The sequence below is a fragment of the Leuresthes tenuis genome, unplaced genomic scaffold (assembly GCF_036924035.1).
Source record: "Leuresthes tenuis unplaced genomic scaffold, fLeuTen1.0.hap1 SCAF_14, whole genome shotgun sequence".
NCBI classification, from domain to species: domain Eukaryota; kingdom Metazoa; phylum Chordata; class Actinopteri; order Atheriniformes; family Atherinopsidae; genus Leuresthes; species Leuresthes tenuis.
Genome location: NW_027325368.1, coordinates 5,001 through 30,623, shown reverse-complemented (window position 1 = coordinate 30,623; position 25,623 = coordinate 5,001). Strand labels below are relative to the sequence as shown.

At 41.5% G+C, this 25,623-nt stretch overlaps 1 protein-coding gene across 3 annotated transcripts in view; it reads left to right on the top strand.

Moving 5' to 3' along the window:
- amph (amphiphysin) overlaps positions 1-23,177 on the top strand; it is a 31,111-nt gene extending 7,934 nt beyond the window's left edge. The window contains exons 8-21 of one of the 3 annotated variants that reach the window (XM_072363303.1): positions 1,672-1,747; positions 1,916-1,998; positions 2,503-2,641; positions 9,868-9,978; positions 10,059-10,142; positions 11,571-11,597; positions 11,893-11,916; positions 16,100-16,342; positions 18,604-18,645; positions 18,893-19,336; positions 21,191-21,241; positions 21,697-21,885; positions 21,966-22,067; positions 22,168-23,177. In XM_072363303.1, coding sequence (XP_072219404.1) covers positions 1,672-1,747; positions 1,916-1,998; positions 2,503-2,641; positions 9,868-9,978; positions 10,059-10,142; positions 11,571-11,597; positions 11,893-11,916; positions 16,100-16,342; positions 18,604-18,645; positions 18,893-19,336; positions 21,191-21,241; positions 21,697-21,885; positions 21,966-22,067; positions 22,168-22,272 — 1,720 coding nt within the window. In that variant the 3' untranslated portion in view covers positions 22,273-23,177. Of the gene's footprint in view, positions 1-1,671; positions 1,748-1,915; positions 1,999-2,502; positions 2,642-9,858; positions 9,979-10,058; positions 10,143-11,570; positions 11,598-11,892; positions 11,917-16,099; positions 16,343-18,603; positions 18,646-18,892; positions 19,337-21,190; positions 21,242-21,696; positions 21,886-21,965; positions 22,068-22,167 lie in introns of all 3 variants that reach the window. The other 2 variants (XM_072363302.1, XM_072363301.1) reach the window with 2 other exon arrangements.
- Positions 23,178-25,623: the final 2,446 nt, after the last annotated feature.

Here is a 25,623-nt window from a genome sequence, read left to right as displayed (position 1 = left end):
CTCCAAACATAGCAATGGAAATAAGTCAGAACATGAAAACAAGGTTGTGTGACCCACAGAAGGGCGAAACATGTATGGACAAATGGCAATAAAATGAGAATAATTCCTAAGGGCCAAATGCAGAAACATCCTCCTGAGCCTTTCCTCTAACTGAGCAGTTTATTCTTGAGAGAGTGGACCCTGGGAGTGCACATCTTGGACTCGATTCCCATGAACAGGCGCTGAATCACCTCAAAACTATATTTCAAGTCTTGCGGATAGTCAAGGTTCAGTATGTATAGCAGGCCCATCAGGTTCACAAAAGTGTTGGTTACATCACCCAGATGACGCATGACAAGCTGTGTTGGCTTTGTACAGGTATACAAAAGAAAAATAAACATTGTACATTTATTTGAATGCACATTGCTGGCGCATGCATGTTGGTTGAAATGCCCAGCTTGACAGATTTTCCAACGGAAATCTGTTCAATTTGAAGTTAATTGAACAGATTATTATGGGTTTTTAATGAGTTTCCAAGCTTTTTTCAAGTTGAAAATCCCAGCTGTCATTGAGAGGCAGGGTACACTCTGGATAGGTCACCAGTCCATCACAGTGGTTGTGAAACATCTGAGGCTGAAACATGTCCCTGATTCAAACCATCCCCATCCCAAAAAAACCTGCCTCAACACTCATTTCTAACGATGGTACATTGCAAGTCTCCACATGTTCTATAAAGTGAAGTTAAATAAGTTCAGAGCCTGCAGAGGCATCAGTGACTGAGAGCGCTTTCAACTGATGAACAGAAATGATAGTCCAGGGACGTGGTTCGATTGGGCAGGGAATCTTGATAACTTTCACACCATCCTTGACTTCTGAATTCGGACCAAACTGCCTGGACAACTTCACGCTGTTACAACAACTGCTCCTTTGCAGCGCTACTGCCCGAAATGAGCACAGACCAGGAAGGAAAAAAGCATGACGAGGAAGAAAACCCAGCTCATTGATTGATTTATATCAAAATATGATATGTATATTAGGCCATATATCAATAAGCACCTGCACCTCCTCACCACTCCACATCTGCCTGCAAGACACTTTCCGACTTTTTCTTTTTTTACCTCTGCTTCTTCAGTTTTGTGCTGTTCGCTTGTTTTTTTCTACCCACAATACATTGCCCTCTATGTCACTTCCTCCAGTTGGCTTGCTGGAAAGTCCGTTTACATTTCCTGCTGTAAGCAAACTACACCAGGGTTCACTTGCAAGCGAACCGAAACCCCCGTTTTCAGGTGGACCAGAGTTTGCTTGGTTGGTCCATACTCGAGCTCAGATGAGTGTTCAAACCTACCCAAACAAAGTTGACTATCTGAGGAAATTAAATCTGGTCCGTCTAAAGCCAACCAAACAGCTCTAGTGTGAAAGCACCCTAACTCTCATTTTGGCTTCTGCCTCACCCTAATAACCATCCCAGCTGTTTGAATTCATTACATACAGCATGATAGCATGTTTGGAGGTGCTGTATGACCCTGTATATACAGCATTAAAGAATACTCTCCAAAAAAGATGATTATCTCCAGCCCAATCGATTCCAGTCTCCTGTATTGCTTTACCTCTTGGTGCTGAAGACATCAGATCATCTGCCCAAAACACTCCTCCTAAACGTATTAAACCAGGTTTTGGTTTTCTGTTCTGCAGCCGAGTTGGCTTCTACATCAGCACCTTTAAGAGTGTCACAAGTCTGGAGGCGAAGTTTCACCGGGAGATTTCACTGGTGAGTTTCTACATTGACCTTCTTTTAAGTAAACCAGAAAATCAATCAGACTAGCCAACATTGTTTTAATCATCACAGACATCAACGGTGTAACCAATAAAGTTATTACTGGACAACAAAACGCACACTCATAGACTGAAAAGCTATTTTTTTCGTGTTATACTTCAGGTGTGCAGGGAGCTGTATGAGGTGATGACCAAACTAGCTGAACAGCACTCCGACAAAATGTTCACGATCCAAGGAGCACCGAGGTAATCACAACCTTTCACTGCCTTTCATAATGAAATGACATACTTCTTATGAAGATGTTCAGGTTTATGTCGGTGAATTGACCAACAGGTCATCGTGTCATTGTGTTGTATTAGATATGTCTTTGTCAGTGTGTTAGTCTGTCTAAAGAGTTGGATATTCAGTGATAATTTGGGGTGATTTCTTTGACAGAAACCCAAAGTTTATGTTAAACACTATTTTATGTAGTTTATGTATCTTAGAGTTATATAATGTCACAATATTAGGCTGGGAAACAGAGGTTTCTGAAGTCTGTTATTACATTTCTTTTCTTTTCAAAGGACATTTCAGAAACTGTGCTCACTGCATTTGGTCGTTAAAGATTAAAACAGAAAGATGGGATTTTATTTGTAATCGCTGAAGATAATTTAAATTGGTAATAAAGACCTGTGTGAAGGTGTGTTCATAAAACCTTACACTTGCCACTCAATCAGAACCCCCCGGGTGTTTTCTGTCACGTTCCTCAGTGATTCAGGACCACTGCGTCTCGCAAGAACCCCCTCACCACCAGAAGATGAGAGTCCACCTGAAAGTCCAGATGCTGGCTCGAATCACATGCTCCGCCCTGTCTCACCTGGACCACCACGCCCTAAATCCCCAATACAGGTAGCAGTAGATGCAGCTTAGTCCAGATCCGTACAGGTGGATCTGATCCAAATTGGATCTATGTCGATCTGAATAAATGTAATTCCCTCTGTGGTATAAAAGTAGACAATCTAATTACACAAGTAATTATTATTTATAGTTAGTGATGATCGATAACTGATGAACAGAAACTATGCACTTGATAGATAATAGCAGAGAATGATAATTAATGACAGTGATTGAAGAAATTGATAACTGTTATTGAAAGGCTGCATGTGTCTTTTACTGAACTTCACGGTAACTCTCTGTTTTCTCTTTTTTGCTCACTTTTATCTTTGATGGGTGAGTGAACCTGTAACTCTGTCTGTACCTGTGCTGACCGAATGTGCTGTTGTGTCAACCCAAACAGTCTGTACTTAGAAATCTGTCTGTGAACCTCCATAGCTGTGTGTGTGGTGTGTGGGGTTATGGATCAGTTCAGCTTGGTGATGCTGGTTCTGATGTGTCACAATAACCCAGAGCGGCCTGCAAACTAAAGAAACCGTGAAGCCACTCCCAGGTGGAAAAACTTTATCTGCATACAGTGATTTATTGTTCAGGGTCTGTCAGAAAAACTGTGGACTCGTCGTATGTAGATGGAGAGGAAAGAGAGCAGAGGGAGGAGAGGTGCATCATGGGAGGTCCCTCAGCAGTCTAGGCCTGTAGCATGGGACTATTGGCAATTATGGGATGTTTCAGGGTCACCTGACTTATCCCTAACTATAAGCTTTGTCAAAAAGGAAAGTTTTAAGCCTAATCTTAAAGGTAGAGAGGGTGTCTGCTTCCTGAACCCGAAACTGGTTCCACAGAGAGGGGCCTGATAACTGAAAGCTCTGCCTCCCATTCTGCTTTTAGGGGCCTGATAACTGAAGGCTCTGCCTCCCATTCTGCTTTTAGGGGCCTGATAACTGAAGGCTCTGCCTCCCATTCTACTTTTAGGGGCCTGATAACTGAAGGCTCTGCCTCCCATTCTGCTTTTAGGGGCCTGATAACTGAAGGCTCTGCCTCCCATTCTGCTTTTAGGGGCCTGATAACTGAAGGCTCTGCCTCCCATTCTGCTTTTAGGGGCCTGATAACTGAAGGCTCTGCCTCCCATTCTGCTTTTAGGGGCCTGATAACTGAAGGCTCTACCTCCCATTCTGCTTTTAGGGGCCTGATAACTGAAGGCTCTGCCTCCCATTCTGCTTTTAGGGGCCTGATAACTGAAGGCTCTGCCTCCCATTCTGCTTTTAGAAACTCTGGGAACCACAAGGAAACCTGCAGCCTGAGAGCAAAGTGCTCTGTTGGGGAAATATCCAACTGTGAGGTCTTTAAGATGTGATGGAGCTCGGTCATTAAGAGCTTTATATGTGAGAAGAAGAATCTTAAATTCTATTCTGAATTCAACAGGGTGCCAATGAAGAGAAGCTAAAAGTGGAGAAATATGATCTCTGCTGTTAGTTCTCATCAGAACTCTGGCTGCAGCATTTTGGATTTTGGATCAGCTGGAGGCTTTCAGAGAATTTCTGAAGTCCAATCTTGACATAACAAATGCATGGAGCAGTTTTTCTGCATCACTCTGAGACAGGATGTTCCTGATTTTAACAATATTATGAAGGTGAAAGAAGGCAGTCCTAGAAATCTGTTTTATGTGTGAGTCAAAGGACAGATCCTGGTCAAAAACAAACTCTATCAGATAAATATGACTTAAACCAGCCTAATGCAGTTCCTTGCTGTTGTTAGCTCAGAGAGATCGACTGGACAGAAGCCGCCTAAATACAAGGTCAGGTTCTAAAGACAGACAGACATACAGACAGATTTAAGTACAGCCACTTTAAAAGTATCTTTACTTGATGATACATAAGTGGGAAGGATTCCATAAATCTTCTCTTGAATTGCAGTCTGCTTTAAAGCAGCTGAGAATTATACCAAGGAGCCAACCTCTTCTGACTGATTACCTTCCTTTTCAGAAGGGCAACATTGTCCAGTGTTGTACGCATTGAAGCTATAGTGCTGTCAACAAGAGAGTCAAGTTCTACTGGAGTAAAATTTAGGTAGCCGTCCTCTGTCATATCTGCACATGGCAGTGAAGAAAAGGATGATGAAATCAACTCTTTAAATCTGGTTACAGCATTCTCTGACAGACACCTTCTATATGTAGAATTCTTCTCAGAAACCGTATAGTCAAGTAATGTAAATCAAAAGTTATCAAAAAATGTTCAGATAAGACAGGGTTATGAGGGAACACTGTTAACTGTTCACTCTCAATGCCATAAGTCAGCACAAGGTCAAGGGTGTGATTAAGGCAGTGAGTCGGTCTGTGAACACTTTGAGAAAATCCAATAGAGTCTAATATAGAATTAAAGTTAATATTTAGGCTGTCATTTTCAACATCTACATGAATATTAAAGTCACCCACTACAATGACTTTATCTGTACTCAGCACTAACTGGGATAAAAAAAAATTTTAATCTGATAATTGTTGATGAAGATTCTCAGCTATCCAGGTTAGGGATTAGAGAATCAGTTCTCAAAGAGAAACGCAGGGCTCTCAAGTCTCACGCATTGAGCGTGACAGTCATACTTTTCTTCTTTTGTCACGCACTCCCAACACACATTGTATTTCTCATGCTAAAAAAAAAATTATAGTATACATTTTTCTGGCGCGCCACTATCACTATGGATATGGCAGGAAACAAGCATGTCTCCCATGAGTCTGAGGAGAGCAGTTATTAATAACAACAACACTAATAATAATATTATCAATGAAAGACCCCCATTCCTGCGACCCGTCCAACCGGCCCACCTGATGGGGGGAGATGTTACTCAAGCCTGCATTCAAAACTTGAGATTCTTGTAATGTAAAACTTCCAGGTCCTGTTGTTTGTAATAATGTTAGCAACATACTGTATGAATAATTTCCATCTGATATTAAGATTAATGAGAACTGCAAGAGTGAGGCAGGCTCCCGCATACCTGTAGCTACCCCTTTCATCTAGGCTGTCAGAAAGGGTTGCTGTGGTGTGGCTTGGCTTGGAGGTAGGACCCAGATGCAGATATATTTGAAAGAAAAAACTTGATTTATTCAAACAAAACACAAAACAAAAAACGCAGCTGAGCCGGAAAACCAAACACATTAAACTGACTGTGAAAATTAACAAAACAAAAGTTGGCTTGAACTATGACAGTGGCTTTGAAAACATGAGGACAAACCTGACATGACAATGAAGGTGAGGATCTGGTAAAGTGCAAGGGGAAACCTGGAAACTAAATACTGAAGGGAGGTGATTAGTGATGGAGTGCAGCTGAGGGGGAAAGCACAGGTGAAGGGAGTGAAGCTGATGACCAAGAGTGACTGAGGGGAAAACATGGCAAAACTTAATGACTAAACCAAGAACCTGAATACAAAAAAAACCATAGTCATGACAGAGGCAGGGAAAAGTAAAATGACAGAGGCAAAAATAGATCAAATGTTGGTGCATATTTGAAATTAAACTGTTACTGCAACCAAAGCCATTTGTACTATATATAACTGGACGAGAATCGATAAGAGAACCGACAAGGAACCGAATCTATAAGCGATATCGATAATGGAACCGGAAATGCTAAATTCTTAACAATTCCCATCCCTAATCCAGGTCATGATAATCATAAGAGCTTGAATAAAGGGCAACTGGACTTCTTCTTGGATCATGAAGACATTTCACCTCTCATCTGAAAGGCTTTTTAAGTTCTAAACTACATGGTGGGGAGTCAGCTTATAAGCAGAGAGGGTCATTACAGTCACATGTATCACTTAACCCCGTGTGCACCAATGTGTGTGTTGTTAGAGTCACTATCACCTCTGAATTGTCTACCTTCCCGAAAGAGCGAATTTTGATCACAAGATCTACAGTGTGAATGATGAGGTCTTCACACTCCTTGCTGCACTGCACTGGATAAACAACACCGGTCAGTTTGTGTTTGGTCCTTTGGGTGAAGCAGTCTCTGTCTGAGGGTGTTCTTGGGTTTGAAGTCCATTGGAATGTCATGTCTGGAGAAGATCCTTCTAAGTTTCTCTGAGACTTTTGCCACATATGAACTTACAGTATGTTTGCGGCTGTTCTCTCTCTTCTCCTAACAGTGTGGTTTGGTCCATTTGTCTTTGCTCATTTGACAAAGGCCCAGTTTGGATGTTTCTTTTTATTTTTTGGATGCAGCTGGGAAGCTGCAGAGAAGTGTGTAAGGCTACAACTCTGCATCCTGCTCTCAGCCCTGGGTTGTCATGTTTTTAGATAACTAATAAATTAGGCTATATTTCTAAAAATGAGAGCTGGTCCTTCCAAAATGGGATAGATACCATCTTTCCTAATCATACCCGGTTTTCGCCACAAACATTGCCAATTATCTATGTAGCCAATGCTTGTCTTCCCAGCCAAATACACCATGGTTTATTTGTCTGGGAAGACAAGCATTTCAGTTTTAGAGAGGTTTAGTTGGAGTTGATGGGCTTTTATTCATGTCGATATGTCAGAGAGACAGTCTGAGATTTGTGCTGAGACCAGCATGGTCGTCAGGTGGGAAAGACCGATGGAGCTGGGTGTCGCCGGCATAGCATTGGTATGAGAAGCCATGTGATTGAGTGATCTGGCCTAGTGAGGTGGTGTACATGGAAAAGAGAAGAGGCCCCAGTACTGAACCTTGGGGGACCCCTGTGGAGAGCGTGCGCAGCAGAAGTGTGACCAAGCCAGGATACTTTGAATGACCGACCAGTGAGGTATGATTCAAACCAGGAGTGTGCTCTCCCTGTGATGCCCGCGCTAGAGATTATGGACAAAAGAAGGCTGTAGTTGACAGTGTCAAATGCAGCCGATAAGTCGAGCAGGATAAGTACAGAGGACTTAGCTGTTGCTGTGGCTTCTTTTAAGGCTTCTGTCACAGCCAACAGAGCCGTTTCATCGGAGTGGCCACTTTTAAACCCAGATTGGTTTGGGTCAAGGAGGTTGTTTTGTGAGAGATATTCTGTTACCTACTTGAAGACTGCCCTTTCAAAGTTCTTAGACAGAAATGGAAGGAGAGAGAACGGCCTATAGTTCTCCACTTGAGTCTGAAGGAGGGAAGGTTTCTTGAGCAGCAGTGTAACCCCAGCTTGCTTAAATGTAGTCGGAAATGTACCCGATGTCAGTGAAACATCACTTGTGTGACTGCTGCAGTTACCATAGGAGCTATGGATTGGAATAGATTAGTAGGTCTGTGTCTGAGTCAATATACCCTCACAGGAATGTTAACGGTGTATCCCAACATTTAAGTTTCACATTAATTCATGCTTGAGTTCACTACGGACTGAACCAAAGAGTATCTGAGCCAGGAACCGTCATTGGTATCTCTCTCTGTGTGTAGCATAAAGCAGACAGTAATATAAAAACTCGGTGAACCCAATCAGTATCTGTACTCTGATGAAAATGAAGACTCCTGGGTAGTTGGAACACTGGTTGGTAGGGCTGGGTGAAACATGGAAAACCTCCCAGGTGGCAACCTGGCAGTCAGCAATCTGTGTGCACAGGTGTGTGTGGCTGGGGACAAGCAGGGATTATTTTGGTTATTTATCACACTTGAAAGTCATGTGAACATGCTATATGAGATAAATATGACAGTTCCAGATGGGCACCATGCTTGCTGATTTAATGTCTTTTTATGCAGTGAAAAAGCAGTCTTGTAAGGCGTTACTCCAAATTTTGATAAGCAGTACTGGCTTTGTTGGTGGAAAATGGTAAAATGGTAAATGGACTTGTACTTGTATAGCGCTTTTCTAGTCTAACTGACCACTCAAAGTGCTTCACTACATGCCGCATTCACCCCACTCACACACATTCATACAGCACATCTTAAGATACTTAACTTAACTACGTGCTTTTTCTAATCATTCATACACATTCATACCCCAGTGATACACTGGGAGGAAACGTGGGGTTCAGTGTCTTGCCCAAGGACGCTTCGACATGTAGCCCAGAGTCGAACCACCGACCTTCCGATTGGTGGGCGACTGCTCTTCCTCCTGAGCTACAGCCGCCCAAACTTACCTTAGATCTCTACATCGTGGTCAGAGTTATTATAAAACAAAAGAATTGCAGGCAGTAGACTGTTGTATGGACAACACACAGTTGGTCAACTGCCAACATGGTAATAAGAGGACTCTGAGACAGTCCAGATTCAAAGATCTCTGTCCACAACAGTTCTCGGAGCAGCTCAGATACTGAGGAGAACCATCAAGCTTCAGGTTCCGGTAGAAAAGCTCAGTTTGATTCTGTTCAAAGGAATGTTTAGTTTATGTACATTAGTCAGCTGGAGGGTTTCAGTGTGTTACACAGATATGTGGACAGCACCTAAGGCCTATTCAATGTGCAGCTACTGACTATGTTTCTTTAGTTTAGTTTTGGATGCATGGAAGTGTGAGGCTTTCAAAGGTAGATGAGATGTCTTCCTCTTCCTCAGTTATCATAGCCTGATCACAGCAGATATCTGTTCAGGCAGACAGTCCCTAACCCCCTGTCCATTCTCCTCTGATATGTGTGAGCTACATCACAGTTCCCTTCAACATTGAGTCTTCTGGGAGTTAGGGGTTAGGGTTAGAGCTTACTTCACACTCATCAAACATGAAACATTTGTAAATGAATTTGTGAGTAATTTTGTTTAAGGTTTCAGTTACTAGATCTGGTGCTCCATCCTGTTCATATTTTTACAGTTTGTAACACTCAGGTGTTTGAGGTAAACGGCACCATTTTTTTAAATCGTTGCCTCTCTTATCACACTGCTGTCTTTGAATTGGTGATTGTCAAGCACTGTTAGTGGATAATTTACATTTTAAAAGGGTTAGCTACTGTTTTAAAACTGTGATCATGGATCCTCCATGGTAGTGAGTTTTTGTGGCATAAATTGCATCCCTGCAGTTCTAATTGTTTCTGAGAGCCAATTAAGTGCCCTTACTTCACAGTCTCAAACATTAACCAGCTTTTGTGATAAAATACACACTGTTGTTAGTCTAAATGCTGTCTGACAGTCAACATAATCACTGCTGTAGTAGTTTATGGAGCTGTTGTTTTCCACAAAAGTTTGGCAGTTTGGTTTTAGCTACCTTGCAAACGTTTCCCTGCTTGTTACTGCTCCTTTCTCCTGTACTCTGTTCTCTACCTCCTCTTTTGTGAACTGAATTTTTTTAAAGAGCTCCTCATATCTTTTGGCAGCTTAAAAAGGGGCCACCAGTGCCTCCACCCCCAAAGGCAACACCCACTAAGGAGGTGGCCGAAGAGCAAATCATTGACCTGTTTGGTGGAGAATTTCTACCTGCACCCTCACCATCTCAGGTCTGTGTCAACACAAATGCAAACAGATCATGTCCAGGTGTTCACCTGTTCACTGGTTTTCATTCTGTTACTGCCCACAGCCCAATGAACGACCAGGAGAATCTCTTCTCGATCTGGACTTTGATTCTTTCCAGCCAGATGAAAGTGTTTCACCCATACCACAGGTGCTACTCACTATATGACAGCTAAATCTTGCACACCTGAACACTTTTAACAAACAATGTCAGCAGCACAAACTCAAACCAACAAATGTCATCTCAAGTCACTTCAAAGATACTGTCCAGTACTGTCCAATTTGAGTCCATTTTGTTGTGATACAAATCATAATCCAATCAAATCCAATTTATTTAAATTCCAATTTAGTCCAATTCATACAAAGCCATGTAAAGAAAGTAGCCTAGCTAAGGGGACAACAAGCACCATAACACTGGGGATACCTGCTGAGAAATAGAAAGACAAGTTAATGACAACAATAATGTATATGGAGAGTAAAGAGAGCAGAGGGAGGAGAGGTGCATCATGGGAGGCCCCCCAAAAGTCTTTGCCTATAGTAGCATAACAATGGGATATTTGAGAAATATGGTGATCTCTCAGAGCTGAATGACAATTAGAAGGATTGATCAGCCCAGTGGAGACGGAACCAGAAGCTACTCTAAATTCAGAATGATGGTTCTGTGTGGTCAGGATGAACGAATCATAAAATGTACTGTCCTTCAGAGTCTGTACCTGGGCAGAATACTGGGCAGACTTAAGTGTAGAGTGTTAGATCATAAAGGAACAGTTCTCTGACTCAGCTGCTCTCCCATGATGAATCACACAGTGGGTTTACATGATGATATTAACTGGATTATAGCTATAGTTGGGTTATGCTCCTTATCTGAGCAAGGGTAATTATCCTTTGTTACACGGCGGTGAATGAATGGAATCACTGGCACAAAGCCTGCAATACCACAGTACGATAGGTGGCGCTGTACCCATTTCAACTATCGCTAATAGAGCCACTTCCGGTTGATGCCTTCACCACCATCAACAACAAAACTAAGGCATTCGAGAAAGATGGCGAACGAAGAGCAAGATGAAGCTGCGTCCCTCTACATCTTTGATGAGCTGGTTATGGCACAAGCGCGATGCACAACGGCGCATTCTCCATCATGTTGTTTGTTTCTTTCTGACGGCGGCGACAACAACAGTAATATCGTCTCCTTCAACTTCCGGGTGACGATCGCGGGAAAAAATCTCGAGCATGTGCAGAATGCTCGATCCTATCCACTATCCATCGTCTCCTGGCACGTTAAGTGGGCAATGGGATCGAGTTATCTCGGGGGCCTTAATTCGATCGCAAGTAACCCGATCCGATTCAATTGCTTGTCGGATTAAGCATGTTACATGAGCTGAATAACTTAATCTTATTGTAATTTAGCCATTAAAAGTCAACCATATAATGTTTAATATTTGAATGCTCATCTAAATCCCACCTAGTCTAACCTTGATTCTGTTAAAGTGTTCAGGCTCTGTTCTTGGTTTCACTTGTTTGGAATGTGTTTTATTTACACGATAAAGGTCATTAACAACATGTGCTCTGCTCCTTTCAGACAGCTGTACCTTGGGATATGTGGTCGGTGAGTAACATCTGTCTGTTTCAGGATAGAATTTAATCACGTAATGTTTTCATGTAATTGTGACCTTTGCACATCAGGTGTGATCTACACTTGAAAAGTGTTTTATAAGTTAATGAGTCATGAAATGTTAGATAAAAAAATAAATACATTAGTTTACGAACCGTTTTGATGCACGATCATAAAAAGTTGTATCATCTACTAAAATATAAATTTTTTTTATTCTTAAAAAGAAGCCAATAAAAGCAACAGATGAGAATGTTTTTCTGATCCATCTTTTTCTGTTTTCTTTTTTAAGGCGAATGCCCAAACTGCTCAACCTGTAAGTACCCAAAGAAACACATGTTCCTTTGAAAGTCTGACAGCTTTTTCCTTTTCTTGTCATTTTACTATTTCTGTCTAATTTATTGTATACATGTACACATATATCAAACTCCCAGAGAACTTTTGACGAGCTCCTGTTATTTTAAACATTTTTTATCAATTAGGATCAAGGAAATTATTTGCACCAAAATGCAAGTTTAGGAGGGCATGTGTTAGAATCATCACATAACTTTCCATGAAGCCAGTATTGTTGGCACAAAGATAGAACTGGTGTGGTTTCATTCCAACTTTTCCTAACGCTAACCCTTCAGAATATATTTTGAATACGAAACAAATAATCTCTTACCCTAAAAGGATCAGTGGAGTCTGATGGCCTGACAGTTCAGGTGTATCCCATATCCCACCAGATGACATGTTATGTTTCATACTCAACTGTGGATACACATCAACCTCAATGAATTGAAGTTAAGTGGTACATGGACTGTCTTTTCTAGTCTTGTGGACCACTCAAAGCTCTTTTACGCTACAAATCACATCCGTCCGTTCAGACGCACTCATACAATCTTAGTCTGTTCAGTGTTGGTGTCTACACAGCTCATCATGCATGTTCAACCCTCTTTCCAACTGACAGTGCTATGGTTTCTCTCTCCTGAATTAATCATTTGAACAATATTTCCACTCTCACTTTGGCCATTGCATTATCAGCTGCTGTTCTTGCTCATTTTGTTAAATTATTGTTTTTTTTTTGGTGGGTTGCCAGTTGTACATTTTTATCAGCGTTCTTAGATTGTCAGGATCGAGGAAAGGTAGGACCCAGATGCAGCTCCTTCGTTCAAAAAGGTTTATTTACAAAAAAGGGGAGCAGGAACAAGAGGCGCGGCGGAGCTGGATTAAAAAATACTTAACATTAACAAAACAAGACTATGACTGTGAAAGGCAACGAAACAAGACTATGAATAAATTCTATGACTGTGACAAAACAAGGCAAGACTATGATAACAAGACTATGAGGCAGGAAAACCAGCCTTATCTTAGTGCAGCGAAGCATGGAGGGATAGTGAGGATTCTGCAGTGACTCAAAGTAAACCAGGAAGCTAAATACTGTGAGGGGAGTGATCGGTGACATGAGGTGCAGCTGTGAACAATTAACCAGGTGACTTGAGTGAACTGAACGTGACAGGGGAAAAACAGGACTTGAACATAACCTGAAAACATGATTAAACATAAACTGTGACATGACAAAAGACTGTTACAGAGGCAGACTGTGACATAGATTCAGTTATCTTCACTCAGTGCGTCAGTGTCTGTCACCTCTATACTGAAATTAAACCACGATATCCACTGTAACAGTTTCCTCTTTGTATCCTGTCTATTCAACCAAATTTTGGTGTACATTTCCCTCTTTTGCTCATTTTGTAAAATATTCTACTGTTACTTCTCGCACCGTTTTCCTGGTTGTCTTCATTTTGAACTTTTCTTCTCTCAATAACATCTCATTTCATTTCTAACAATTTTTTTCTTGTTTCTGACAATAAGTCTTATAATCCTTACATTTAATGTGCATTTCCAGCACTTCATGGCCAGTTTCTTTTCTTTCTCAAGTTCACTTCATATTTAGTTGCTAACCTGGTACTGATTTGCCTTTTCTGAGCTTCATTAGGAAATAAAGTCTGCTCATCCCCTTCTTGTATGCAGCGCCTCCGTTGGTCCTCCAGTCCAGTCTATTATTCAGGTGCACAACTTAGTACCTGTAGTGCTCCACAACTTCAACCTCCTCAGCCATGATGTTAATGGGCTTGGTCCTAGATCTCTTTCTCCGGAAGTCAACCACCATCTCCTTGGTCTTGGTGACAATTAGGATTAGTGGCACAACGGATCATCATTGATCCGTGATCTGTTCGGATCAATATCTTCGGTTTGGCACGCACGTGATCCGCATATTGATTTATGAAAAAAAAAAGTTGTGTGCATGTTCAGTCCACTCACAGTGTGGCCATGGTGAGTGGAGGAACGGAAAAGCTTGAACGCCCCGCGTCATTTAACTCCTCTGCATGGGGAAAACAGGTTAGTGGATAAAAACGTGACGGTGTGGAGGCACTGTGGCACAAGAAAGTCAAATGACAGTGGAAACACATCAAGCATGGCCACGTATTTGAAGCAACATCACCCCGGTTTCACTGACAGGACTGAAAACGAAGGCTGCTCAACACCGCGGCAATTATGCAGCCGCTTGTTGCACAATCCGACCGGGTTAAAGCCATCAGAAACGCTGTGGGTGTGTTTATAGGTTCAGACATGAGGCCAAATTTGGTTAAAGGAAGGAAATTTGCCTTTTTATGTTGCAGTTTAAGTTGTTTTTCATCAATTATGTTAAAAAGAAGATATTATGCCTGATGCAAATTAAGATGATTTGATATATTTTAATTTAATAACTTCAAAGTGTTAATAAACAAATAGACCAAACTTATTTTTATTTGTCTTGTCTTTTTTTTTTTTTTCCTGATCCGAAAAATTATCCGATCCGTGACTTTGATCCGCAGAACGATCCGAACCTTGAGTTTTTTTTATCTGTTGCAGCCCTAATTAGGAACAGATGATTTCTGCAGGATCACCCCACAAAGCTTTTCACCAGTTCGCTGTACTCTGACTCCTGTCCATCTCTGATACATCCCACCATTGAGAGTCGTAAGAGAATTTCTGCTGGTGACTTGTACTGAAAATCTGAAGTGTACAAAATGAAAAGGAATGGAGTCAGGACAGTCCCGTGGTGCATTTACATTACTAACCAGAACATCAGACAGGTAGCTTCCCAGCCAAACAAACGGAAGCCTGTCTGACAGATAGTCAGCAACCCAGGAGACAGTAGACACCCATTAACACCCATCCTGAACAGCTTCTCAATGAACAGAACAGGCTGGATGGTATTGAAGGGGAATTAAAAAAACCTGATCCTCACAGAGCCACCTTTAACATCCAGGTGAGAATGAGCACACTGCAGCAGGTGGGTGACAGCATCATCCGCACCTTCATGAGGCTGACAGACAAACTGAAGAGGGTCCAGAGAAGGTCTCACTTGTGGTTCAAGGTGGGCCACAAGCAGCGGAGTCTAGCTGGTTTCATAAGTCCACCTCTACACCGACTTTATGGAGACAGGCAGCCTTTGAACTGCAGGAACATACTGAGGTGTTAATAAGACCAGGTTGTGATAAGGCTGTGGTTCAGTATGTATCTTAAATTTGCATACAGAAGGTCCAGTGTTTAAGTGGTGCAGTCAACAAACTGATGAAAAGTGAAGAGACCATCGTCCAAACTTACAGAGTTAAAATCACTAGTTATGACTATGATGGCATTTGCATGTTTGCATGGTACTGCATTGTCAGCTGATGGCGGCATATAAACACCAACAAGTATTACAGAGAAGAACTCTTCCAGGGAACTGATGGTTTAAATCTCCTGTTACCAGCTTTCACTCTCACAGCTCTGAACCCTCTGGATCTCCTCCTGATCTCCGCTGGGATCATCGGTCTTGCTTTGTTTAGAGAAAGTGTTTTAGAGAGCACTAACAACTGGTTTAGTGCTCTCTAAATATGTAAACACTGCTGTGCTGTGGACTTCATTGCTGCTCCCCACTGCAAAAATTGAATAAAGTATCAGGAGTGCCAAAATTACCCAATTAGAGTTGAGAGGATCCATTGTCATGGATGTTTTAAAAGACACTGAAAGGCATGAAAAACACTTTGAAGTAACAAACACTGCTGCAACAGGCTGCCACTCTCAAGATGCCACCTCGTGATCTTAATATCAACAATATATGTTTTTTAGGCAATCTTTTTTCTTGATAGTGTGATAAAGTTTTTGTACCATTGTTTTCAAAAACTTTATCACTGTCATCGTTGGCCCTCGGTTTCTGCTGTCAATCTGCAACCTCTTCTCTTGCTGTATAAGTACATTTGATTGGGAATACCAAACTGATCATTTTACAGATATACTGGAAGCATGCTCTTCTTGTGGCTCTACATTGATCATAATTCCAGTTGAATTAAACCCTGACCAACGTAACCTACCTATTCCATTACAAGCTCTCCAGCTTTTGATTCTTAAGTTCTGCTACTTAGATTATGATCTTTCCATTGTAAAAGAGGGTTTTAAACTTTAACCCTCCATTTCTTGCCTTTCCCAAGCAGGTTGCAGATGCTGGCTTCGTTGCTGACTGGTCTGCTGACTTTGGTTCAATGTCAACAAATGGAGATGCTGCTTCAACGACTAAAGCCCCCGCTATCCCTGAGCCTCCTGCTGAGCTGGAAGGGGAGCAGAGTGGGACACAGGGTGGGGCTCAGCCCTCGTTCCAAGCAGAGGACTTGCTACCAACTGGAGACACAACTACACCAATTCAGGACAGTGAGCCCACAGCAGATGGAGATGAGGTTAGCAGCTGGGAATCTCGAATTAACCCAAACTTTCATGCCTCTGCAAGTTGGATTGATAAAGATGAGCGTGGGCAATCAGATGTAGGCAGTGAGAGAATGGGGCAGGAAGACCGTAGGAAGTCTACACCAGGACTCATATTCACCAATGAGTATGGTGAGGAGATCGAGGACAGCACAGGGGACAGAGCAGACAAGCGGTCCAGGTCTCTGGATGGGTCTGGCTCTGAGTATGAGACTGCTGAAGAGTGGGGTGACACTGGTCAGGGGGGAGGCTGGATGAGTGCTGATGATGACATTTCATTTGAAGATCGTCCACAGGTGAACACCTCAGAGGCACTGGGAGGTGGAGCTGAGAGTGTAGCAGCACATCATCCTCAGACAGTAGAACCAGTTTCACCACATTCTGATGCAGCAGTCTCAAATTATTTAGGACAGACAGAGCTCACATCAGCTCACAGTGGTGATTATGCACCTGAAGGACAGGTAGACGAAAGAGGTTTATCAGCTAAAACAGATGTTTTGGCTCCAATAAAGGAGGGAGGTGCGTTTGACTCAGATCCGTTTGTTGAAACGAATGAGGGAGGTGGGTTTGATTCAGATCCCTTTGCTGAAACAAAAGAGGGAGGTGCATTTATTTCAGATCCTTTCGCTGAAACAAAGGAGGGAGGTGTGTTTGATTCAGATCCCTTTGCTGAAACAAAGGATGGTGTGTTTGATTCAGATCCGTTTGCAGAAACCAAGGAAGGTGGTGTGTTTGATTCAGATCCGTTTGCAGAAACCAAGGAAGGTGGTGTGTTTGATTCAGATCCGTTTGCTGAAACGAAAGAGGGAGGTGTGTTTTATTCAGATCCTTTTGCTGAAAGAAAGCAAGGAGGTGCATTTGATTCAGATCGATTTGCTGAAACAAATGAGGGAGGTGCGTTTGATTCAGATCCGTTTGCTGAAAGAAAGGAAGGAGGTGTGTTCGATTCAGATCTGTTTGCAGAAACCCAGTTTGGAGACAAAGGGGACGGTTTTGAATTTGATCCATTTCCTGAGACTTCAAGGGAAGATGGGGTTGTGGTCATCGTGGATGGAAGAAGTGGGTGGCATGCAGATCCTTTTGGCAACAGCTTTCCAGCGGCTTCCCCAGGGACTGAGGCGCCTGTGTCCATTACTTCATCCCTCCAAGCTGTTAATGAGAGCAGTGAACTCGACTCCACAGTCACTCAACAAAACTCCATCTGTGGAAGAGCAGAGGGAAATAAAGAAGTTAACATGCGAAGAATTCCCAAAGAACCAGAAAATTCAGACATGTCCGAAGATGAGGCTGCAAACCGGAGATTTGGAAAATTATACCAAGAGCTAGATACAGAAAAGGAAAAGGTACCCACCATCCTCCTTTGATAGATTGATAGATTAGCATAGAGTAGACTAGAGGCCAATGCAGAGGCCCCCTTCCTACCTTTGCTCAGATGCAAAGTGAAAGTACATGTCCTGAGTCCTCTGGGATCCCAGCCTGAACTCACCCTGCCTCTCTTTCTCCAGTACTTTAATGTCCTTAGCTTATTCTATGGGTTAGAGTTAACCCTAACCCATCTATCTCTCTGTCTGTCTGTCTGTCTGTCTGTCTGTCCGTTCGCCTGTCCCTCCCTCCCTCCCTCCCTCCCTCCCTCCCTCCCTCCCTCCCTCCCTCCCTCCCTCCATCCCTCCATCCATGCATTTTAGTGTCATCTAACCCAAAGGGTTCAAATCGTAGTATGTGTGTCTGGAATTGAATTGAACTAAACTGAATGGATTTTAGCAGTTTATTTCTTTTTGCCCAAAGTTTTATTTGCAGCCATTGAAACATTAAATGAATAGATTAGTTGCAGATTTTTAGTCCATCAGGGGAGACGAGGTGCTAATTTTGTTTCCACTAACTTTAGAGATAAATGTTTTCATATGAACTTATTTTGTTTTTACTGTTCAGACCTCCATTAACATCAGCTGCTTTATTATTCATCAGACCTTTCCGATTCAGATTAATAACAGAGCAAGCAGACAGATCATAGAAGAACTGGAGTTTTTAAAAGTAGAAACCATTGTCCCAGTTTGTGTCTGATGTCTCCTCTCTTAGTGTTTCCACTCTTACAGTCATTATCCTTATATCTTGTCTCTTAATGCTCCCTAATTAGTCTTCCATGTATTTGTGAATACTCATTAGTTCTGTATTTCTGAATCCAGATCATCAGTTCTGACTTATTTTTTTCTCTCCCTCTAATGCATTTTTCCTGAAGGATGCTGCTGCCCCACCATTCTTTGCAAATTTTGATAATATGGTGAGTTTTTCATTTATTTCAGTGTATATTCCAGTTTTGCTCCTCTCTGCTGTCATCGTTTTATCCATGAAACATATCTCAAAGTGTGATCTGATTAAATGCTGGATTAGTGTTGGTGAAAGGTTGTTTGAGTTCAAGGAAAGTCTTTAGAAAAATGTACTGATTGAGTTTATACAAAAAGAGGCTTAAAAGTCATAGAGGCTTATTTGATCTGCCTTAGAATTTATCAGCTGTTTCTTTGCAAAAGAAAAAATTAAACAGTGAGGTTCCCGGGGCGTCAGAAACACAAGCTGCTGGTCAAACAGAAGAAGCTGATGACCAAAATGAACCTCATGTTACTCCTACCGGAGGAGAGGAGCATGAAGGTCCACCAATTTCTGGTGGTGAGGACTCTATAACGCTATCTGTGGGACAAGAGGGAGAGGAACCTGAAGCTCCTGCTTCTGGTGAGGCGGAGGAACCTGAAGCTCCTCCTGCTGGTGAGGCGGAGGAACCTGAAGCTCCTGCTTCTGGTGAGGCGGAGGAACCTGAAGCTCCTCCTGCTGGTGAGGCAGAGGAACCTGAAGCTCCTTCTGCTGGTGAGGCGGAGGAACCTGAAGCTCCTCCTGCTGGTGAGGCGGAGGAACCTGAAGCTCCTCCTGCTGGTGAAGAAGATAAGGGTTTTTACTGTCCGAGGGAGGAGAAAACACTTGTGAGTGGACATACTGATTTACTAAACACTTCTGCCATTGGCATGATGATCATCATCATCTGTACCATGATTATCTGCCATCACGTTCAGCATTATTCTCACGTCATATCATCAATCTTCATCATGTTCTCATCATCACCATTATCAAGATAAATGTCATCAGTACCCTTCTCATCATAATCATAGATATTACTGAGATCTCCAATGTTTTGGTTTTCATCTTTTCTTAATCACTTTTGTCATCGTCATGGTTATTTTTCATATTTATTTAATTGTCATTTTTGTCCCAACCATCCAGAGTGACCAGATTTCTCGCTTTGTGCGGGACAGTCATGCATTTTCATTACTTTTCACACGTCCCGCAAATTGAGATGCTGTCCCGCATTGTTACTGACAGTCAGACTCCATTTTGGAAATGTGTGTTTTATAATCTGGCATTTATCAAATGGCTGTGTGGAAAAAGCAGAGAGGGGCTGTCATCAGGGGGCAGGGCTGGCTGTTTGATCATGTCAGTCAAACGCGGTACGCAGGTTAAGAACACGTCTACCAACAAAAAACTATGCAAATCAGGTCAGAACGGCACTGGTATGCATCACGAGACATGGTCGCATGATCGGAAAGGGAGGCAAGCATGACTCGTACAATTAAGAAATGAAAATGCAGCTACAATAAAGACTGGGAAACTATCTACCCCTGGGTGAAACCAGTGCAAGGCGAGTCTGGTAAAGTTTTGTGTTAAATTTGTTTGAGTCATTTTTTCTGTTTCATACAGAGGTGAATACGACGTGAAATGACAGACAATGCGAGATTCACAAAAAGCTGTATAATTGAAAGAACAATTGTAGTCCTGACTGTCTATTCTGTTCAATTTTACACAATCAGATGTTTAAACTTGAGAGTCACTGTGAAATACTATGAACTCTCCATGCTTACTATGTTTTCTTACGTGAGAGAACTTGAGAAAGTTGCATTTAAATAGTTTTTATTTGCAGTCTGTGCTACTGAATAAACCAGATGGCAAAGGATAGTAATGTTACACTAAATGTTACGTTTGACATCCATCAAATGCATCCAGGTACTGCATGGCTGCCAGCCAAGGCCTAGAAATGTTTGAATAAAGACCTGGATACCTCCCTCTGCCTTTAATCATGTGGAGAAGTTACATATTATTCTTAAACAGTGAGATTTACAGTGAGGTAGGACCACATGACTCTTTGTGTGGTTGTGAGAGATGGTTCAGAGAAGGTAAATGATAAAAGCAAACTGATGTTCCATGGATGGAAGGCTCATTACAAAGTAGGAAAAGACTCATAGTATAAAATGTAGCTAAAAGGTGAAAAGTCTTCATGTACATTTTACATTATGGTGGAGTTTTCATAATGCATAATATTTGTTTAATATTTTTTCTCTGGTATATTTAACCTCACTTTTCCTTTGACAGGCAGCCTGGTTTTGAGTTAATTTTCTTTCTTAGACCGTAGGTAGCATTAGTTCAAACTAAAAATTAATTCCAAAGAGTGTAGTTAGTTTTAAATTAGAGCAGATAGTGGAAAGTATATACAAAACTTTCATTTGTGTTAAGACTGCATTGAAAGCTCAAATATATTATTAAATTCCTGTCAAATTCAACATTTCACAACCTGAGTGAAATTTGATTGACATAGCCATTTCACTGAGTGGACAAGTCATTATTTCCTTATGAGTTTTTACTTCAAACCAAATGTTAGGACTCCATGTTATATCAGGAAAGTGGACACTGATTCAAACTATTGGGGATATTTCATGTAGTGGGGAAAATAAGTGTTTTATAATGTTAAATGTGTTTCTCTCATTCATATATTGATCTGCCAACAGATTCCTCCCATTGAAGAGAGCAAAACGCCTTTAGATGAAGCAATCCCATCGGTAAATATGACATCATTAGGAACTTGTACCAATACTGACAGTCAGTGTATGAACAAATCATTCATACTATGAAAAATGTTAAAATGTCTTTAATGTGTGTCTTTTGTTTTTGTGTCTTTTAGTACATGCATGTAGAAGGAAACACTCTATACCCTTTACTTTATACCACTCAAAAAGTATCTGTCTGGCAAGGGTTACACATTTTATGACTACATAGTTGTATCCTTTAGAAATTCTCTGACAATAATTTTTAAATATGTTTGTAGGCACAGATAAAGTTGATTTATTTTTGTCTTTTGAAAATTTCAAATAAGTGGAGCTTTAGCTGTTATTAATCCAGAAATGTTTAATAGTGTTTAAATTCTTTTACAGATTTATTAAAATGATTTTTTATGATGAATCTGTGAAGTGAATGACCATACCTGTTAATGATAAATGCTGCCTCATATCTGCAGGAGAACATGCCGATTCCCAGCGTTGTGATTGAACCTGCTTCAAGTAACGAAGGTGATGACGATCGTGATGCTGACATAATCTCTCCTACTACTATCTGTGACAATGGCGTGGCAACTCAAAGCCAAACCATCAAACATATGAGTCCATCGGGTGGAGTGTCAGGACTACCTGATGACTTTCTCTACAAGGTGGGGCTTCTTGCTGACAATTAATTACTCAAACGGTTAATTCAGATGATAATTTTTATGGCAATTTGTATTTTCTGTAGGTAGAGACCATGCATGACTTTGAGGCTGCAAATGCTGACGAGCTTGAACTGAAAAGAGGTGATATTGTTTTGGTGGTTCCCACAGCTTCACTGGAGGATCAGGTAAGAGCATCTGGTGGCAGATAAAAATCGAGTCCTTACAGGTGAGCAGTGTTACGGACGGAGTCAGTGTGATTATGATACATATGTATTTTTTTGTCAGGACGCTGGCTGGCTTACAGGGATAAAAGAAAGTGAGTGGTCAACACTTGGAGTTGGTGCTCATAAAGGACTTTTCCCTGAAAACTTCACCCAGCATTTGGAGTAAGAAGCTTGCTTTTTGGTGTGAATAACATTGTGATGCTCAGAAATATGCGTACAAGCAGTGAAGTCAGCATGTAGCCAACCTATTACCTGAATAATTTCCACAGCCTGCTTCACCTGTCTGCTGTACATCACAACAGCTCTCTGGTAGATGAAATTGTAATGCAACTAACAGACATTAGTTGTTTTGCCAGCAGATTATTTACAAGCATGATGTATAAATTGTTCTACCTTTCTTTAGCAATCAAATATTTTCTTGTTCAGAAAAAAACAAAACAAAGAACTGATGTATGGGTGTTGCAATCTCCACGTACTCACACTCGTAAAAGTCTGAAGTCTTTGCAAAAACAAGTAACTCTGACTAAAAAAAAGAGTGTATGTACTTTGGACCACGTTTCTGTGGAATCTGTAGTGCTGTGATCTGTTTCAGTGTTCTGGGGTGTAACAAAAAGTTTCTTGGTCTTGCTCAGACAGGTCGTTACTGTTAATCTTGAATAATTTTTAGTGCATTTCTGTTATATCATTGTTATGTGTGTTGATTGATTTGTGATTCATATAATGAATACATGCAGTGATGAGTGTAGCTTTGTTTGTAAGGAGAATAATATGAATTATTTGTACATTAGCAAAGAGACTAGTGTATGTCTATCATGACACTTAATCTTTAGAGAATGAATTGTTCCCAGCTGAAAAGTAAGTAAATATATTTAAAATTTAAGATATCTAAATCACATTAGTGAAGTTATTTTAATCTAATATGAAATGTATGTTATCTTGAAGGACCTCACATACCACGTTTTAATGGAGATTATTGAATAGGATGTTTCTTGCTGTGGTAGCAAATTGTAGTTGTAAGTGTAGATGTCTTGTGATGTTAATGCCATAAACATTTATGTGAAGACAAATAAATCTGACTTAAACTCTAAACTGTGAAAATGTTGTTATAATGTTGTCCAAAATGTGTTTTACTTGAACAAATTCTACATATTTGTAGATATAGGGACATATATATTTCCCTCCTGAATGTTTAATCAGTGTTCTCCACCGCTTGAAAGCTGCCGTGGAGTTTGGTATAGAGACTAAGGACAAAGGCACACTGAACTCGAGATCAAGCTAGCATTGTTGTATGTATTGTAAGTTATGTGCCGCCCCCCCGAAGAGGAGAAGGTAAGTGCACTCTCACCCCTATGTTTCACTGCAATGTCCCTATAAACAATGAACTGGGTTATCCGAGGTGTTATATATTTAACTTTCACTTTCCCTTACTTCTTCAAATTAGTTTCAAGTTAGCGTAGCTTAGCTTATGTTCATTTGTTTTCTTCACCCTTCCTTCACAACTTTTCGACTTAGTTTTGTCTTCCTCAGGTGTTAAGTGTGTTCTGTTCCCTTATTCCCATTTTTTTGCTTATTCAGTTTGAATTTTTTAAGATTGCTTTAATTTAGCTTAGGCACCCCCTTTCCTATACACATTCCTCTCTTAACTTTAGGGTTAGAGTTTGATTAGGGTGTTGAATGGGAGCCTGTCTCCAGCCGGAGACAGGAAGGGCACCGTCCATCCCACCAATGGGTCGTGGTCCCCTAGAAGAAAAGCGGGAGAAGCTCCTCCCGTGACAGACTGTGGTCCAGCCGGAACCACTTATTTTTAATAAATATTTTAATTGTGTGTGTGTGTTTGTGTTCTTTCAATAAAGTTATTAATTGTTCTTGTATTTAATAATAAATAGGGTTAGAACATTAAAAATGTTTGGACCCCGCCATCCATGACGGAGGCGGGGTCAATGCACACTCCATCCAGCCCCACCAAAACAGGCCCGCCCTGCCACCACCCCCACATCCCCACACCCCCCTCCCCAACACGCGTCCAAACATATCCACGACACACTGACACAAGAACATACATGTTTATATAAATGTACCTTGTTATTATTATACAATATAAAGATATTATTATAATAGGTTTTTATGTATTATATATTCCATCCATTATAATGCCCATATTGATAAAATTAGGGGTTATATTCATGATGATTGGGGTTATTATTGCTTGGGTGAGAACATCCATGGGGGGGGGTCACTGAGGCTAGAACATTAAAATGTTTGGATGCTGCCATCCATGATGGAGGCGGGGTCAATGCACACTCCATCCAGCCCCCACCAAAACCCAGGCCCGAACCGCCCCCCGCCCCCCCCCACACTCATGCAGCCAAGGAGCCCCCTCTGCTTCATGCAAACATCAAACAGGTCTTGATGCATCCCACTGGGGTTTAATTTGGTTAGGGTTTAATTGGATTAGGGTTTAATTTGATTAGGGTTTAATTTGGTTAGGTGAGAGACTCTATCACGATGACCCCCCCTGACTCATCCAACGACAAGCCAGTTGAAATGGGGAGCCAAAGGTAAGGCACTGGCCGTCGCACGTCATCCGCAGCCCTCATCTCCAATAATAACCCAAGCCCTTACAAACCCAAGTGGGAAACCGACCCTTCATCCGCAAGACAAAGAACGAGACAGCTGAAATGGGTAGAAATAATGCTCTTAACAAAAACCATGATTATTATTATTATTATTATTATTTTTTTGGGGGGGGGGGGGAAACAGAGTCAGGGAGAGGGTGTCAGACCGGACTGTATCCCCCTCCCCCGCCCAAACAGGCTGAGGACCCTGTCTCCCCCACTCCCTCCACAGCAAGAGGGAAGTGGCAGAGAAGGACAACATCAAACTAAAACAAATACAAACAAATAACAAAAGGTTAAGCACCTGTGTGCCTCAGTTTGTGGGATACACATCCTCAGTAGTGGACCTTGGGATCACAGGGCGTTTCGGCCATTATCACTAGACACCCTCACGCAAGGAAGGCCCCGCCGAGATTGATCAGATCTCGGGGTGTGTCCCATAGCCAATCAGAAATTTTCCGAAGAAACCATAAATGAGGGTATTTCAACCAGAAATTAAGACAAATGGCAAATAGATTGAGAAATAAAGCGTTGTAGGAATCGCAAAAACCAAGGAGAAAACTCCATACAAGGGGTTGTATTGAGGTGAAACAAAAAGGACCAAGAGGCCGTCCTGAAGGTCAACCTTTAGGGTTAGGCATGGCTCAAGAGACCTTAGGGTTTGAGGAAACCATAGGGAAGGGGTTGTAAGTTAAAGAAAACACCAAGGAGTCCTAATGAAAGGCCCACTTAGGGTTTAGGCATAATCAGAGAGGCCTTAGGGTTAGAGGAAAACCTAGGGAAGGGGTTATATATGAAAGGTAAATATCAAAGTTAAATAAACCACCAAGGGGCCCTAATTAAGGTCCCGGGTTAGGATTAGGCATTACTAGAAAGTCCTTAGGGTTAGAGTAAAACGGGTT